The 18,433-nt window shown below is 45.1% G+C and overlaps 1 protein-coding gene across 4 annotated transcripts in view; it reads left to right on the top strand.

The window, feature by feature from the left end:
* Positions 1-18,433, top strand: part of CADPS (calcium dependent secretion activator) — a 147,048-nt gene that overhangs the window by 30,457 nt on the left and 98,158 nt on the right. For all 4 annotated transcript variants that reach the window (XM_031555608.1, XM_031555609.1, XM_031555610.1 and 1 more), the window contains exons 4-6: positions 21-257; positions 1,929-2,050; positions 17,028-17,139. In XM_031555608.1, the coding sequence (XP_031411468.1) occupies positions 21-257; positions 1,929-2,050; positions 17,028-17,139 (471 nt within the window). The remainder of the gene's footprint in view (positions 1-20; positions 258-1,928; positions 2,051-17,027; positions 17,140-18,433) is intronic.

Here is an 18,433-nt window from a genome sequence, read left to right as displayed (position 1 = left end):
TTTTTGTTTTTGAATCCAAGGAGCGCAAGTTTCCCAAGTTTGTGTCCAAAGAAATGGAAAACATGTACATCGAGGAGCTGAAGTCATCTGTCAATCTCCTGATGGCCAACTTAGAGAGCATGCCTGTGTCTAAAGGAGGCTCCGAGTTCAAGCTGCAGAAGCTGAAGCGTAGTCACAACACCTCGATAATTGACATGGGAGAAGAAAATGAAAACCAGCTGTCCAAGTCAGACGTTGTGTTGTCATTCTCCCTGGAGGTGAGCTTCACACTGTGTTCCAGCAGGCAGCCTGCAAAACTGGTGGAACAGAAATTTCAGCAGCCAACTTCTGCAGAATTCAGACTTAACAGTTAGGTGGAGAGAGATCAGTAGGAGTCATTTTCTGATCTCCATGAGGAACAGTTCCTCTCTGAGTTACCAGAAGCTTTGCCTGTAGTCAGATACTGTCCTTTCTGGCTTCTGATTATCTTGCTGGAAAAAAGTGTAAAAGATAAACCTGCTGTAAAAGAATTTCCTGCTGATGCCTATCTACTGGCTCAGAAATATGCCTGTCTGACTTCATAAGGCTTGTTTCTGACTGCACAGCAGTAACTCCAACCAAAGCCCCTCTCCCTGTATTGTTTCTAAAACCACTGCAATAAATGCAAGGATTGATTGGGCTTCTATGTTTTGCGATACCCCTGAGATGTGCACAGTAGGCTGGCTACTGCAGTTTGTTTTCTGCAGCACTAAGGGAACAAAACCAGAACCTCAGGCTGACAACTCTGCCTGCATAATGCTACAGGGGTTCCTCGTTGGCAGTTCTAGTTCTCAGTGTACTGAAACACACTGTAAATGTCAGTGTTTAATTATTGCCAGTTAGAGGTGTCACTTTATTTCTCTGCAAGCTTTGCTTCCTCTTTGGAAAATCATTGAAAATTGCTGAGGTTTGAATGCACCCAACAGATTGTGTGGAAATACTGTGGTTTGCTGGCTTGCCATTTGCTTTTTGTTGAGCTCTGAGTTTCTGCTGTGGGTTGAGCTGTTGGTCTGTACAGCCCAGGGGATGGCAGAGTGCTGCAGGGACACACGGTTTCCTCTGAAATAGGCTGTCTCTGTTCTGAAAGAAGTGCTGCTATAGCGCTGTTTTCAGCTGAGTTAATTGTTCTGTGCAAACATATCTGTGGTCTAGGCAATGTATTTACTCCATGGAATTATCAGCATCTCAGAGCACCAGTACAGAGATGTTGATTGTCAATGGATTTATGTTACGTTGTCAAAACAAGCACCAGGATGGGGTCAAAAACGTAGGATGTAGAAAAATAAGAAAATCCTGTTTTTGTGTAGTTTCCTGTTTATTTCTCTCCCTAAGGAGTCTCTTGCTCGATACACTGTGCCAGTGCAAAATGTACAGTGATGGTTGTCAAGTCTCAGAGTTTAACTCATTAGAGGGCTGAAACCATCTCTATAATATTCAGTTCAGTCTTTCTTAGAATAGGGCTGTGAACCCAGAGACAGTGCCTTCAGTGGCAGCTTCAAATAAAGCCTGACTTCTGAGTGTTGCTGTACAGAGGAGCAGAGAACTATCACAAAGACCAGGACCTCTCTGTTGGAAAAGCCTGTGTAACGTGTATAGCTGTGAAAAGACTCATCCTTACAGTGGGATGTTGAAAATGCTTTGCTCCAGCTGAACCCTTCCAGTGGGAAGCAGCAGCAGAGTGAACTTCAGTGACTTCAGGAGGTGGCAGGTCTGTTTGCTGCTCTGCACACTGAACTCTTGCTCATCAGAGGGGAGCCAAGGCAGGCCTGCCAGTCTCCTCGTAGGCCTCCCTGGTGCCCCTGCTCCCTGCTCACCCAGCAGCACAGGGAAGCCCCCAGTTCTGCCTAACCCGTGGGATAATTGAGGTGTGAGGGAAGATCTCCTCTCACACCGCCTTCCTTTGCCCACAGGTCGTCATTATGGAGGTGCAGGGTCTGAAGTCATTGGCCCCCAACCGCATCGTGTACTGCACCATGGAAGTGGAAGGTGGTGAGAAACTGCAGACTGACCAGGCTGAAGCATCAAAGCCAACGTGAGTCTTGCTTTTCATTTCACTTATGCAGAGCACCACTCTGCAACTAAGAATGGCACATAAGCCTTGCCTGACCGAGGAAAAAAAAGGTGTTAATGACAGGCTTATGTCTCCTGTAGCATGTAACTTTGTGCCTGTACGTAAATACTTTGCTAAATAGGGATGGAGTTAAGCAGGTGCTTAGATGAGTACTTGTCTGAGTGTCCATCTGAACTGATGCCATCAGGTGTAGGTACATAATCTCATCCTTACTGGCAGGGTTTTGGCAGCTCTGTGAGGAAGGGAAACAGCAGCCACAGCTGGAGGTGGGACAGAAGAGTAGGGGAAGGCTTTGACTCGCTTGGTTAAAGTTGTGTCTGAGGCCCCGGTGCCTGGGTTAAGTTCAAGGGCAGAGTTTTGTTCTGTCCTCTTTGACCCAAACCACCCTACAACTCCCAACTCAGCCCTGTACTTTGCTTTTCCTGTTCCCTCCAGATGTTGTATTAGCCTGCAAGTAGTAATTAATCATTGTTAATTTGGAAGAAGAAAATGATGAATGGTTTATTTCCTTTCTGATTTGTTATATTCGTGACTTGAAACACAGTTCATGTGGCTTTGAGACTGTTTTCCTCTTGTTCACCACAGAGATTTCACTCTTTAATGGCATTTTGAGTGCACATCCTCGTATAATTTAAGTTGAAAGCTCTTCCAGAGATACTACGTGGTGCAGGAGGGGCTGCCGTTGGGATGTTCCCTCTCTGATCCCATATCCTATTTCCTATGATGGACCAATCCCTAGTGATATTTCACCAGGAGCTTTCAAAGCTCATGGAAGGAAGGAAGCTTGGAACCGACTGAAACCGTGCAGTTGCATCACATGCAAATGCACGAGCACTGCAGGCAGATGGTTAAAGGGAGGTGCTCTCATGGAGGTGTCAGCTAACATCTTCCATCAGCTGCCATCCTCCCGCAGAGGCACAGAAAATGCTGATGCTTTGGACCCTCTAGAGTACCAGAAGAATAGGAATCTGCAGTAAGTTATTTAAACACAATATTCCCAATCAGGGGAAGTGCTGCAGCCTGGCTTACTTTTCAAAACACATTAAAATCTGCTTCAGAGAAGGAAGTAGGAGAGCTGCATGTGGAAGAAAATCTCCATAAGAACCTGCAGTTGTCACTATTTTAGGTTTTCTTGTTGCTTCAGTGAGGAAACTAGAGCTCTATTTGGAGGAAATTACTGTTCCCCTTATTAAATAGCAGACTTGCTGGTTTACACGTACTTTCTTATCTTGGTCTTTTCATTCCACTGTTGCTCTAAGAATCTGTCCTTCCTTATACAAGCCTTCTTGCTGTCAGCATTTATACAAGTGTTGTTTTGGAAATAAGGGATGCAGGAGTGAGCTCTTTAATTGAATGGGTCTTTTTATCGTAATGAAATGTACAGTGTCTGGGCAGAAAGCCATCAGCCCTCAGGAACATGCAGCCAACACTGAATGCTACGGCATGGTACAGGTTATGTAAGTCCATCACCCTCATCTCTGTGCTGACTTCCTACAGAGGTGCGAGTCGGGTTTGAAGTATTATGCATTGCTCCATCACTTGGGCAAATATATATGAAAAAGCCTAAGGGCTTGGCAGTTCCATTCGTTGAGGGCCCTGGGACTTACATCCAAAACCAAAAGCCACCCAAGCCAAGACTCTACAGTAACATTCCACGGAAACCAGAGACCATCACAGAAAACGTTGCCTTTTTCCTCCTGTGTGTTAGAAGTACATTGTTCACCTTGCTTCCTCGTGCAGGGGACGCCGAAGCTGAGTGAAAGCAGTTTACTGTACTTACTTTCTCCTCTTTAGACAAGAAGAAAAGAGAGAATGAACCAGATGTGACGTGTTTGTCATTTTGCTTAATACATGACTTGAATGCCCTCAGGTATTCCGGTGATGCACGCAGTGATAGGAACTGCTCAGAAAAGTCCTTGGCGTGTTTTGTCTGCTGTGTTGCAGACAAAAGATCTGTGCTGAGCCAAAATAGACTTCTGAAGTGTCCCTTGGATGCCAGCATCACTTTCACTGAGGTCATTCACACCACGTCTGCTCATGTATGTTTTGTCATAAGAAAAACACTCATTGGTGAAGAAACTAGATCAGGCAAAGCATGCTGAGCTACCCCATGGAGCCCCGTCGTGTTCCCCAGACCTGAAGTTTTTGTGTGTTTTTGCACTGGGTGCTGCATGGCCTGGATGCTGTGGGGCAGTTGAGGGGATATTGAGCATCACTGCTACAAAAGTATGAGTATTGAAACAGGGAAGTTTACCCCTTCACATCCCAAATCATCTGTATCTCAGAGGCTCAAAAAATAGGAATGCAGCTTAAGTATCTGTGGGCAGATTAACACTGAAAAGAGTTCTGAAAAAAGGAGGTATTCTCTCAGATTAAATTGTGATTCTTTCAACTGTGAGCAGTTTTTGAGAATCAGAAGCATCTTAGTGACTCTGGAGCCTGAATCCTGTTAGTGGAGCCTGGAAGAGGCAGGGTGAGCAGTGGGGTGTACCAGACAATCAGCTTGGTTGTGTATGAGGGGTTTGGCTCTCAGGATGGCAGTAAATAGTTGTCCTTTTTTTCTTCTTAGGCTCCATGTTGGATTCCTGACATTTGAAGCGCAATCCCCTCATGTAAGGATTATCTGTCTCAGCACGAGTACTGAGGATGGCACAGTTCTAGAGAAAGGCAGACCTGAAATAGCAAGGGTTATTTCAGATCAGGCTTGCAGTGTATTATTAGTAGTGCTTTTAATAAGTTGTGTAAGAAAAAGCTTTTGTATTGTGCCCTAACCCACAAATGCCTCTACATAATATCCCAAATCCCAGTCCAGGCAGGATTTTATTGCTTTTTGCACTGGAACAGTATTGTTGCAGACCCTAAAGGGTTTTATTTCCCTGCCAGTTATCTTGATATCTTCTCTCTGCAAAAAACTCAGAGGGTGAAGTGGCTTCTGCACATCTCCAGCAGTGCCCTGCCAGGAGCTGCTTTTCTGATGTGGCAGTTTGCATGGCTGGAGAGCAAGGTGGCCAGCGAGCCAGGTGACAGCACCTCTGTCCCACAGTCTGCAAAAAGGCCGTGGGATATATTTGAATGTTGACCTATGCCTGTAGCAGCGCTCATGGGCTGTACCAGTGATTCACCTGCTCATAACACCACAATTCTTGGATGTGAGCAGAACAGAAGAAAGGAAGGAGACCTAAACAACAAGGTCCTTCGTGCCTTGTAAATAAATGCTGTATATCCACCTGGACATACTTCAGCGTGGAAATGAGTCTCATTCTCCCCTTGTTTACAGTAGTGAAAATCACTTGTACCTGCACTGAGCTCAGATGAACTGTCTGGGTTAAAAGCAGTAAGCAGGTGACTGGGAAAGAATGTGCATGGGGTAGTACTGGAGTAAAGACACTGGACTCTCACCTTAGTCCACATCAGGTCTTATGTTGCTCGTTACAGTCAAAGGCTTGAGCCTCATGCTCCCTTCAGAAACTCACTCTCAATTGAGCAATGTTGTTGGTAAACTTCTAAACTTCTCTGTCTCTGCCATCTTCCATTCCCTTAGATGTTGTGCCAGGAGACAGATGCCCTGCTTTATCCTTGTCACTGCTCCTGATGCTGCTCCCTGATTGACTTTCAGGGTGCTCAGATGGGTATGTTGTTTAGTTCTGCCCTGACAGGCTGCCCGTGTTTGGGTTCTCCCAAACCCTCTCCGCGAGCTTTATCACCTGATGAGTGTCTTAGCTTCAGATCGATATGCAGCATACTACTGACTGTGAGCCCAGCAGGAGCTGCACCACATCCTCCCACAGTGCCCTGTGAGGGTCTCCTTCTGGGAGGTGGGCAGCAAATTGCAAAATCCTGCAGGAGGGGCAGCTGCAGGGCAGGGATGTCCTCTCCCTTTGCAGCAGGGGAAAGTCTGCTCTTTTCATTTGGGAAACCCCTGCCTCAGACACCGCAGTTTGAAGTGATGCTCAGTGGCTTTGCATGGAGTAGGAGCGTGCTAAGAGCATTTTGTTGCACGCAGTGTTTTGTTGGCACAGCTAGCTGGGAGATGCTGCGAGCGTTCCCCGGGGTAAAACAGCAAAGGTCCTTTTGAGATGAGCTCACATGTATGAATTACAAATAAATACTCCATACACTGTAGTACAAATTTAACTCCATTAAACTTATAAAGGGGTTTATACTAACATGAGCAGAAGCAGCATAGCCTAGTTGTGTATCCCCAGCACAGCTGGCGGTACAGTGTGTGCCTGTGGTGCCTTTCCAATGGGTGCAGCTCATGATAAAAAGCAAAGTAATAGGAAATTTTAGGAGGAGGCTTTTTTTTTCCCCCCTTCCCCTCGTTTGGATTTGCTTCAGCGTTAACGATAAGCTACCATAATTACCCAGACTGATTGGCTTCCATTTCCTCTTGCATGGTTTTGATTCACAGCTGTGCAGATGTTTAGGGCTCTTTTTCCTCAGAAAACCTACAGGAGCCTTATGATTGTATAAGGGCAGGTGATGGAGCCCTGGGTACAGCTAATGTGAGACACCAACACCTCTGGGATACCAAGCTGGGTGAGGCTCTGAGCAGTGTCAATCTTGGTCATTTTTTTGTTGTCGTTTATTTTGGGGCAGCAAAGGAATGTCATTCACACACCAGGCATTGTGCCCATAGAACATCTCTCTTCTATGGCTGTTACCTGCAAAGTGAACTGTGGTCCTACTGCTCACCAGTACTATTGATAATTGTTACACGGTGTTGAAGAGTAATGAAATCTTGTTTCAATAGACTTGGCTCTTGTAGTTGTTCCTGTAGACTTGCCTGTGATATCAAGTAAATGCAAGCTCTGGCTGTGTTTTTTCTGACCTTTGGAGTGTATGTGGCATTGCTCTTGCATGGATTTTTTGATGTCTAGTAAGGGTTGAGCTCATGCACCTTTCTTTCACCCTGTTTTCTAGCCAGCTGTCTAAATTCTTGAGTGTTCCTATGCATTTGGGAATTATGTATTCCTGTGATAGCGCATACATTCAAATTTAAGTAGTCCAGAAGGTGTGATGATGCCCAAGGCAATTTTCATCTACACCCGTCTGCTGCATCACTCCGATGCATGCAATCAATGTTAAGATGGGCTAGCAAAGACCAAAAGGACATGGAAATGAGCCTAGGATCCAGTGTACTAAAATATTTGCTGAATTAAGAAGAGAGCTGCATAACAAAAGTCCTGGGGTACATTCAGTCTTCTTATTTAATATCCATGATTGGTGTTTAAAAAAAAAAAAACAAGCCATGCCTTCATCCAAGTTCTGCACGTCACCCGCCAAGTGCAAGGCAGGGGATCAGACATGAAAAGTGCCAAGTTGTTGGTTTATTTATCAAGTGCTGTGTACAAGTAGAGCACATTATTATTTAATGAAGGGTACTGCTATTGCTGTTGCTGAGCATTGTAGGAAGATACAGAGCATGGTTTAAAGAACAGCTTTAAAGAAGTGCTACTCTGCTCACTCCTGCCCAGACAGAGCTCTGGATGAAGGATTGGTTTAATGGAATGGCCAACTTTGACTGTCATTTGTCAACATTTTGGCTGTCTTTTATGAAGATGAAGGTGAAGACTTGTTTCCTTTGTGAACATGCTGAGGTCTCCTGAGCATGTGAGGGCTGAGTGAGCAGTAGCCCTGTGTGAGCAGCACAAAGGAAGCTGTGTGCCGTTGGCACTGCATGGGCAAAGACTTTGTACAGTTTTTGGCTTAGTTTACATCCAGGAGCTATTTCGCTGCTTTCTTCTTCTTAACTTTATAAGGGAGAGTTGGCTATATGCCAGTAATCTGTATTTTCAGAGAGAGGACTTCTCTTTCCTTTTCCATACCTGAATTTTCCTTAGTTTGGATTTCTTTCAGGGTGGTAAGATTTAATAGAAGTGATTAACCACATCTGAGTTAAATAGTTATTTGTATAAAGCATGTGGCTGTGTGGCTGGCTCAGTGGGACATCTTTGCACTGATTCAGCAGCAGGAATCTTTGCTCAGCTCCTGCATAGCATAGCAGTGAGAACATGCATGGTATTGCAGTGAGCTTATGCTAGAAGTGCTAACAACCACAGGTAGTAAATGCATGCAGACCGATTTCATGAATGAATCTTTGATTCCTTCCGTATCCTTAGCAGGCACACTGATAAAGTATTGTCAAGCACATAGGGTAGGCAGCCCTATAAAAGCAATTATTCTTTCAGTTCAGACCTCCCAATAAAAGGTAGCTGGGCTTACATTTCTATGTCCTCCTGCTGAGCTGTTTGCCTCTAACTGTAAAATCATAGTATTAAGCAGGAGCACAGGGCATTTTAAAAGCAGTCATCATTTAAATCACACCAAGTAATCACGGTGCTTATTTCTCTCATAAATGCTCTGAAGGTTGTGGCCTTGCCATAAATTCTCCTCCAAACCAGACCCATTTCTGCAGTAAAAAGCAGAGCCTGGGTGTGTGCTCCTGTGTGCACTGGGTGCCGCCGTGCTGGGTACAGGCATGTCAGAGGGACATCACTGGGGCAGGAATGCCATCTCGTGGCCGTGAATAGCTATTATGTGATGTAATCCATCTCCCATCCCTTCTTTCAGCAGCTGCCTTGTGTGCTGGTTGCAAGGTGCTCAGCAGGATGGGGTCCATATATGTGACATTGAGATGGTGTCTCAAAGCGGTGGGAAAACATGAACAGTCCCTGACTGCTGGAGGTTTGGAGAAATCCCTGGCTGTGGTAGGAGCTGCTCCATCCTTGTCTGCTCACCTTTTCCATAACACATTTAGTGCTATCTGCAGTGGTGTTTTGGGGTAAATAAGCACACTTTCCATAAGCAGAAGAATTTTTGATAATACTTTGTATTTTTTTGGCATTTGAGTGATGCACCCTCTGTGGGAAGGAGTTAGGAGTCCCAGGAAAGCATGGAATCTCAGAAAGCCGTTGAGTTGCCCATCAGGGCAGGTGTGCCTGTGCACAGCAGGAAGGCAACCACGGCCTGTGTGCCTACCAGGCAGTGAATTGTCTGCCACCTGCACACTGCCTATGTCAAAGCCAGCAGGTCTCACCTTCTAGGAAAGCCTTGAGGGAGCCTGATTTGTTAGTGCTGTCACTCCCACTTCAGCTTATTCCTTGGGGGTGGGGCTAAAAGGCTTTCCTACCAACAACAGAGACAAGAGGAAACAAATATGAGCAAAAATAGGACACACTGTCCTTCTGTGTCCGATCACCTTGGTTATCCCCTTTTGACACCCAGCAGCCATCCTCTTAGAGCAGGAAGAATCTCAGAGGAGACTGAGCAGGTCTTGGGAGCCAGGCTGTGTGATGGATACAAACCAGCCTTAATCCATTTCTGTAGGTGGAGTAGAAAGATACCTGTCTTCATGCCCAAACTTGGTTTCCTGGAGAGGACACTTTTGCATAGATGAAACCAGCATGTTCTCTGCATCTAACTGTAGCCATTGGGGTTTTCATTTCAAACCTTTCTGTGCGCCTGCAGCAGTGGATGGACAGGGGCACTTGGAGGACAGGCTTCGTTTCATCTTTTTTCAGCCTCTCGATTGGGGTGAAGCAAGTTAAGGCCTAACTCCAGTGAATCTTAACTGAGTCTCCACTTACAATAGCAGGAGCCAGGACAGGTAACATGGGTACATCTGCATGGCAGACCCCAGGAAGCAGGTATATCCCTCTTCAGAGCTGTCAGTCCCTGATGTTGTTTATTTCCACAGCTGTGACCTGTCTCATACCTCAGCATCCTTTCCTGCTGGTTAGAGATGAAATCCTTTCCTCTGTGACAGAGTTCCCTTTGAGGCCTGCAGTGCCACGTGAAATCCAGACTCAATCCCACAACAACTACCATACAGGTGGAATGATTTGACATTTTGCCAGTGGTTTGCTGCTGATGGGATACTTCACCAGCAGTGTGATGCACACCTGTGAAGCAAGCAGCCCATGTTTTCTTTCTTATTTTGGTATCTTTGTTCAACACAGTACTTAGTTTTTGAATAATATTTTTTCTAAATAACTTTTTTGTCTTTCTGTTACATATTAGGAGGAAGTTCTTCACACAGAGAGTGGTGAAGCACTGGAACAGGTTGCCCAAGGAGGCTGTGGATGCCCCATCCCTGGAGGCATTCAAGGCCAGGCTGGATGTGGCTCTGGGCAGCCTGGTCTGCTGGTTGGTGACCCTGCACGTAGCAGGGGGTTGGAACTGGATGATCATTGTCCTTTTCAACCCAGCCCCTTCTATGATTCTATGATATTATTCTATGATCTCTCTATAAGTGATGTATCACCAGCTGACCTAAAGGTAGGTCTGTAGTCTTACTGTAAAACATGACGAATCATTTTGTAGCTGTTCCAGCCCAGTGTCTCAGCCTGGCTTTGCTCTGTGGGCTTCTCTTGCAGGAGTGGGGCCCCATATGAATCAATGCCCACTGAGACAAGTCTGTGAGTCACAACAACGTGTGACCTAGCCATGTCTTTTCCTAAAAACCCTCAAAACCCCTTAGTTTTTCTTTTCCTTAGTTGTTTTACTTTTTGAAATTCCAAAGACACAAACTGAAAACCTTAGCTATTAAATATAAAATATTAGCTATTGCCATTACCCACAAGAGCAGCAAAAAAATATCTGTTTTCCTAGAGGCATTGCTATGCCCTAGTTCTTTTTATGACTTCTTTGTGGGCCAGCTGCTGAAGGTATGGGTGTCTCCTATGCCATGCATTGCAGACCCATCCCCTGCTCTGTTGTTGCCTTGCTAACACCTCCCCAGTGGCCACTCGTGCAGGGATCTGCACGTGGGCTGTGCTGGCAGCTGTGCATCATTCCTAGAAATTTGCAGAGACTCATTTCTGAAAATGAAATTAACGTTTTCAGCCTGGCAGAATGAATGCTGTCCCTGCGCCAGGTTGTCCTGCTGAGCGGAGTAAATCTGTGCTTACTCTGCAGTACAGAGCTGCTGCTTCACAGGGAAGTGAGAAGGCAGCTTGGGAAGCTCACCAAGGACTATTACCTTAGTCATCAGCTTCTGCCTACTGTTCTCAAATAGCCGGTGTATGGGAAGAATTAGAGAATATAACAAAAAGCTTTGCAGCAGGCTTCTCCAACATGTAAGTAACAGTTAAACACTGTTACATTTAATTTATTCGTTGTTGCTATCTCAAGAAATTGGTAAAAATGAATGACGCCTCAACACTGCAGTTAGGGAAGCGAGTGTTGCTTATTCCATTGGCTGCAGGAAGGCAGGTTTGCTCTGTGCCTTTTCTAATATTGCTTGAGCTTCAGGCATCTGTGATGCCCCAAGAACTAAAGCTGCTCCCTGGAAAGGTCTCTTCTGGGAGGTGGAGAACAGGCTGAAGAAGGAAACCATCACTTCTTAGGCAGGATTTTGAGAGAATGTAAATGCACACAGACTGTAGCAGTGCAGCCACATTCCTGCACCAAGCAGCCAATGCCAGTTTTGCCCTGGACCAGGACCACATACGTGGTGTCCCCCACAGTGAGGTGGCATGTCCCAGCTCCTGCTGTGTATGTTGGCTGTAAGGTACATCTGCAGTGAACACACGTAGGGAAGAGTGTAGCTCTTCTTTAATACTTTTTACTTTTATTTTCTGTCTGTTCTCCATTTGTTTCATGCAAGCTGCTGGGCAAACTTCTTTCAATAAATGTATCTGGAGAGAGAGAAAAGGTGTCCTCCAGCAGTTCTGAAGCCCATGAAAACTGATCATAGATCACTTTTAAATGTCAACCCTTTCTAAAGCAAATCACTCTCCAGCTGCTCCCACGTTAGCCTACTGACAGACTGAGCTGGTTAGCGGGGCTGATTCATGGCCCAGTGATATAATTCAGTTGCACTTGTTCGTTATTTACAGAAGTCACAGGCATCGGTGCTCTAGCTGGATGAAGTTACAGGACTGTGGATGGAAGAAGGCTCTCACCTTTGTAAAATGAGTCAGGGGCTGTATAGGCTTGCTAGAGACAACACGATATGAATGATAGGATTTAATTCATTCCCCTGGATATTAATATGTAAGTTCAGTGCTTGTAAGGTCATTGGTGTGAATGTTTCCCTTAGAGGCACGTAAGCACTAGAGGTGAATAGAAATGATGAAATCAGTGTCTCTCAAGGACAGCTGAGAAAATTCTTAACTCCTGTAAGCAGGCTGCTGTGAAGAGAAACAACCAGACTCAGAGATCTGCTGCCTGGTGTACTATGCAACACAGTAGGGACAAGACCCCAGAAGCCTTGTAGTTATATCCCAAATAGTGTTCTCATACATACTGAGCAGTGTGCAATTAGCAGCATCGTGGTCTTTGAGTGATTTTGTCTTTATGGCTTCAGAGTAGTACCTTCTCTTCTGGATATACATTATTTGTTTCATTCACAAAAATACTCTCGCTCTTCTAGGCAGTGTTGTTAGTAATGTTGATAGTACCTTTAAGGAAGTATTTTCCTAAAGCTTCCACGTAGCCTACAGTGATGATCTGCCTATTTTGCTTGTAAAAAGTAAAGCAAGTTAAACTCATAGAAGGTAAAACAGATTGTCAGGTTAGCAGCTGGGGCTGATCTCACCCTCTGATTTTTTGCAGCCATGAGAGTTTAGCTGCTCATACCAAATTTGATGCCTAACTGGAACCCTGGAGATGCAAGTAGGTCCAAATGATACCACTGGAATACTGCAGATGGCACAAATAGGACTATAATTCTAGCACAGTCCTTATGCATGGCATTAATTCCTGGCTAACTTCAGGTTTTGGGATACATTAGGCAGTAAGACATGCTGGGCTGAAGGTTCAGGTGGCATTCAGGCTATTAATATGGTTCTACCTGAGAAGGCACTGTCAGGATTTTGATGCTCGCATACTTTTTGTATATTGCTTGTATCCTTTTGTTTTGCTGATGTATTATTGCTTTCAAATATAAGCATGGATTCTGACATGAGGAAGAGATGGTGGCTATTTCTTGATAGAATTTGCCCAGAATGGGTCCAAAGGCACTTTCCTAACAAATCAATTTCTGCAGTAATAACTTGCTTAAGTATAACATGTGAAAATGAAAGCACTACATTGTTATTCGTTCAAAAGTATCCTAATACCTAACTATTGTCCAGAACTAGTTTTGCGTACAATAACTTAATACACAGCACAGATAAACTGCTTACTTGATTGAATACAAATGGTATTTCAATGATATGAATTATGGCCTTATGCTGAGCATCACTATGGCAACTAATGACATCACTGCAGGCTTCAACCTGCACAGAACCCAACTTCTGAGGGTCTCTGTTTGCTGGCGTGGATCTTTTCATGGCAATTGGGGGTATAAATATGTAAACACCACAGTGTTGTCAAGGGTTGCTATGTGTATTTACTGTCATTGGAAAGATTTATTCCCTTTGTGGTTAATGTTGTTCTCGTGAAGGAAACCTAATGAAAATTACTGTTTGTATTTGGTTAGTAACATTTGTTGATAGCATATGGTCTGGGAGTGCTTCAGCAAATAAGAGCTTTTTAATAGTAAACAGAGATATGAGTTCTATAAAGCAGCTGCTGTCAAAATAACACAGCGTAAGGTTGGATATTTTATTACTTTCTCCTCTTATCCAAATGAAGCTTATCTTCCCAATTTTTCCTTGCTAGTGACAGTGCAGTTCTTTTTAAGAGAGAAATCATGATCTACAATTAGAAAATTAGGCTGTTTCTTGGTTCTCATGTTTCAAACATACATTAGGAAGCTGATGCATCACATGTGAGTGAGATGTAGTATTGGCATCTGACTGGAACTGCAGTGCTGTAAGTAATTTCTGCCAAACACATGCTCCGTGGCACTTTGATGCATCCTCCTATAAGACGAAACATAGAACAGGACACTGGAAAACATCAGAGCAAAGCTGATGAGGGAACCAAATTTGTTAATCAACTCTGCACTGAACATGCTCATCTCCTGAACTCAGTTGGACTAGATAGGCTTAGAGAGCAAAGCATTAAACCATATTCCTTGTACACATAAGAAAACAATTACTTTTCCCAATAATTTCTAAAATACAGAAGATGCTGTTTGGTATTTCTGTCTGAAGAACACGTAATTTAGTGTTTTCCTTGTCGTTTCAAGGGAACTGCCCTTCTTCAGCAGAGGACCTAGTTTGAGGACAGTAGGAAATGCAAAAATCATAAATAGGATGAGGATGAATAGGAGTGGTTAGTGAGATGCTGTAGTTCTCATCTGACTTGCACTACTTTAGGTTGTGTCATGTATTCCATCACATCACTCTGATGTGTTTGTTGCTCATGGCATGTTGTTTGTTTCTTTTAGTCTGTAAAAAACACCTCTGTGATTCACCTTCAAGCTTGCTTGTACACTTCGCATGAGTTTTGAAGTGCAATGAATATTCAAGGTCTTTGGGAACAACGTGGAAATCTAGCTCATGATGAATTAAAGGAACAGAGACAGTAGCTCTTATCTGTTAGTTTCATGTTGGGCTTCAGCATGGTCAGGTGTTGAGGACCATCCTCTTTGCAGCAGAGCCATCCTTCCAGCCATCCCTCTGCCCTTCACCTTCAGCTGAGCTGTTCTCTTCTAACAAGAGCAAGTGCTGAGTCAGGAGTGCTTTGCTTAGCCCTGCCTGGAAGTTTGTGTCTTGCTTTATTCTAATAACTTCCTAATTCTCTAAGATGTAGAAATCTTGAAACATGTCTGTAAACTCTCAAACATAAAAGCACCATGGTTTCTTAGCTCTGTAGAAGGCATATTTTTTTTCTTTCTCTGCTACTTTTAAACTTGTTTAAAGCTTCCAAAAAGACATTAATTCAAGTTTCACTTAATTTTTGTTCCAAGATGCTTTTCAGTCTGTTCTTGTTTGCCAGACACATTTCCTGAATCAGAAAAACCCTATACAGGTGAATAATTTGAGGTGTTGGTGTGAATGGTACCACTGCTGAGCCTGTTTGAAAAGCTTTGGGCTTTGGGATGTTGAGCTGACTTGGCGTTTCACAGATCTCCTTTACCTGTGTTCTTTCTGAATCAAAGCTGACTGTTGTGTAAGTTCTGGGTAACTTTAAAAGAGTAGTCTTTCTGTAACTGAAATAGAGCTCAGCTGGGGGTGGTAATGAGTAGAAGCAACCCAAGATGAAATTAATGCATTGATTCGTGAGAAGAGGGCTCTGAAGTTCATGAACAGGTTCTGCATGTTTGGAGGGATCTGCTGGGCACATGAGACCTCCAGAAGTTGCAACAAGGATTAGCAGTGAGTCCCGGGGTTTGGCATTGCTCCCTAGAGACCAGCAGGTTGTCACCACTGATTAGCTGAAGAAAGGGAGTAAGTGAACTAGAGGGATCCATTCAGAAAACATAGCAGGAAAGCTGCTAATCCAGGCGAGGTGGAAAGAGACGACCTTTCCTTGCCACACAGTGTGGTTACGAGCACAGAGAGCCTTGTGCTCTGGTTTTCCAGCACAGCAGCATCTCCTGGTCCAGGGCTGGAATACTGTCCAGGTGCTTGCCCTGGCACAAGTGTTGCCTCTGTCTGCAGCAAGTGCTGGCTATGCTGGGGTGTGAGCAATGAGCACGGGATGGGGAATGCAGCAGGGAAGATGGAGTGGTACCCGTGGGAGCACATGGCTCTGTAAGGTACCAGTGTGCAGCTGCTGCCACCTCCTGCATCCTGCGAGGATGCTCATCACTGGAGTGCAGATGGGCCCTCCTGGCTCACCAGGCAGCGGCTCCAGCTGCAGCAAGCTGCTCACTGGGGATTTGAGGCACAGCTTTCCCAAATCTCTGCAGCAGGACAAGGACAAGCCAGGGTCAGCTTTCTCTGTGCTGGCCCAAGTGGCTGTGCAGTCCTGTCTCAGCTGGGGTAAGAACAGGGCCCAGGGGGAAAGCGTCTGCAGGAAAATGCAATGAGCTGGTCTCCATGTGTTCTCTGATGTCCTGGTTCAGAAGAAACCTGTTATGTGGCTGATTGGAAGACTTCCTCATGCCTATCACTGAATCTTCCCCTGCGGTGCTGCAAGTCCTTGTATCCCTAGCAAGCCTCCGTAGACTTGCACAAGGGAGGTCAGCTGCAGAGAGAGTTCCCATTGCAAGGCTCAAAATGGTAACTTTGGCAATCTATGTTGCAGGCTGTGGGTGCAACCCTGTGCCTGGAACTCATGGTATTGTACTCCCCAAGGAACTGTTAGTTGCACATATTTTCCTACCATACTGCAGCTTAAGGCTAGCAGCCTTAACTGAACTTGACTTTTCAGGAAAGGGTCTTAGGATGCACTATTGTGCACTATCCTGTGGTTCATTCGGCTTCCCTAGCACTGCTTTCTAAGCCTCAATACCTACCAGGAAGAGAACTCTTGGAGTACAAATAATAGATGGTGCTTAGGGTTCATTATGTGCTTGAAAGGTGGCCGTTTCTGGCCCTTGCCATCCCCTCCCCATGCAGCTAGTGTCCTGCTCTGCAGTCCCACCTAGCTGGGTTTACTCTGTATCGTGGCTTGAGCCTAAATCTGGGCTAGAGGGCTGGGTTGAGCCTCAGAAGAGAACCCAGGTTAAATGTGACATTTCTTCAGGAAAGGAAAACTTGACTGTGAACCTGGAAATGAGAGGTTAATTAGCCAAGAGAAGTGCAGAGGCATGAGTGATTACAGATGTCCTAGGTGCAGGTGTTCTCCATTCCCAGATTCTGTTGTAACTATACAGGCTGTCACTGCCAGAGACATATTGTTCTTTCTTTCTAAATCAGTTCTCTTAATTTTGATTTCATGCTGCTTCCAAATACCATCTTTTCTCCCAAAAGTACCATCGTAGTTTTTCCAAACATCTGTCCCCTCAGTTCCCTAAGAAGATAATTAATACCCTTGTCACTCAGTCAGCCCAACAACTTCAGCTTGTGCCAGGCACGACATTTGTGGTTAACCATTGCCCACCCAAGCAGCTACTGGCCTGTGAGTAGAGCTGAGCATGTCTCTATTTTTGCAGCTGGGGCACCCAAGGAGACTTCACGACAACCCATGCGCTTCCTGCGGTGAAGGTGAAGCTGTTCACAGAGAGTACGGGTGTGCTGGCACTGGAGGACAAAGAGCTTGGGAGGGTAAGGACATTTTGAGTTTAACAATTTTTCCTTCTGGCCCTGCTTTTCTAGAGAAATCTCTCCCGTACGGAAATATCTTTGGAGGACAACATGCTCTGCTTCTTTGCCAAGCTTCAGGAGGGAAAGAAAGCAAGCTCTCCACTGCTGGAAAGTAATGCACCTCGCATGCTGTCTTTGTTGTTAGTTTTTAATGGCAGCATTTCAGCTGGCTGTGCCTGCACTGAGCAAAAGCGAAGGATCTTGTGTGTGATACTGGCAGTCCGGAAAGCTTTAGAAGTTGCTTACGGAAATGGACATTCCTGAGGCAGAAAAGGGGATTATGCTGTAGCAAAAAGAGGGGTTTTAAGTTTGGCAGGAGTGTGTTAAGCTACTCTCATATCTACTGAACAGCCAGTGCACAGCTTGAGCATCTGAAAGCACTGATGGCAGTACTTACGGCAAAATGCTTGAAATCCTGACTCCCCCAGGGACTGTGGCTTAGCCCCTGGCTTCAGTGGGATTGGGCTAAGGAGTGGAAGTGAGAGTCCACTGCCCCTGTCAGTGGTGTTAATAGCAAGGAGCTTGCATTGCCCTGGCACCAGCCATCAGGACATCAAAGCCGCCCTTCTCACTCCATCAATACCCCTCACCTGTGGTCCCTATGCCAGAGCCCTGGGACTGATGTCCTTCCAGCACCACAGCCCACTGTATCTGTGGACAGTACTTCTCTAGGGTTTTAAGACACTTCACTTAGTCTCCATGGATTTTTTGCATCTTGCAGCTGTTCATTTGTCACAGTCTATGCCTAAGCAAACTTTGCCACCCCCTTCCTCAGCTCCCTTGGCAAGAGAGGCCTCCTTGGTGACATGGGCTGGCGTCCCTTGTTCCTTAGCTGCACTCAAAGTTGGGGAGAAGAAAGCAGCCTTGAAGAGCCTGTACCACACACGCAAGGTGAAGCCTTTTAATCCGACCCAGTGAGAAAATCCCGGTCTGGAGTCATCCCACAACCTGGGTATGAAAAGCTGGAAGTTGTGAAGGATCCCATGGTCTGACCTTGAGGTCATGGATGGTAGAAACCTCACCAAGCCTGATGTGGATTCCCCAGGGCTGGCATCACCAAGGATGCTCCACAGCCACATTGTGACTTTGAAGCACTAACAAGATTTTTCACTCATGCTGTTCATGCAAATGCCAAAGGTTCTTTTAGGTCTCAGTGAGTTGTTGCTCTAATTTATATCTTTACAGCGGAGAGCACCACAGATAATTTTGTCTTGTATAATTTGTGTTCATTTTGACCATTTGTCTTTTCGCATTC

Source organism: Meleagris gallopavo, chromosome 14 (assembly GCF_000146605.3).
Source record: "Meleagris gallopavo isolate NT-WF06-2002-E0010 breed Aviagen turkey brand Nicholas breeding stock chromosome 14, Turkey_5.1, whole genome shotgun sequence".
In the NCBI taxonomy this organism is placed as follows: domain Eukaryota; kingdom Metazoa; phylum Chordata; class Aves; order Galliformes; family Phasianidae; genus Meleagris; species Meleagris gallopavo.
The sequence above is the reverse complement of the archived record's forward strand: the minus strand, read 5'-3'. Positions and strand labels throughout refer to the sequence as shown.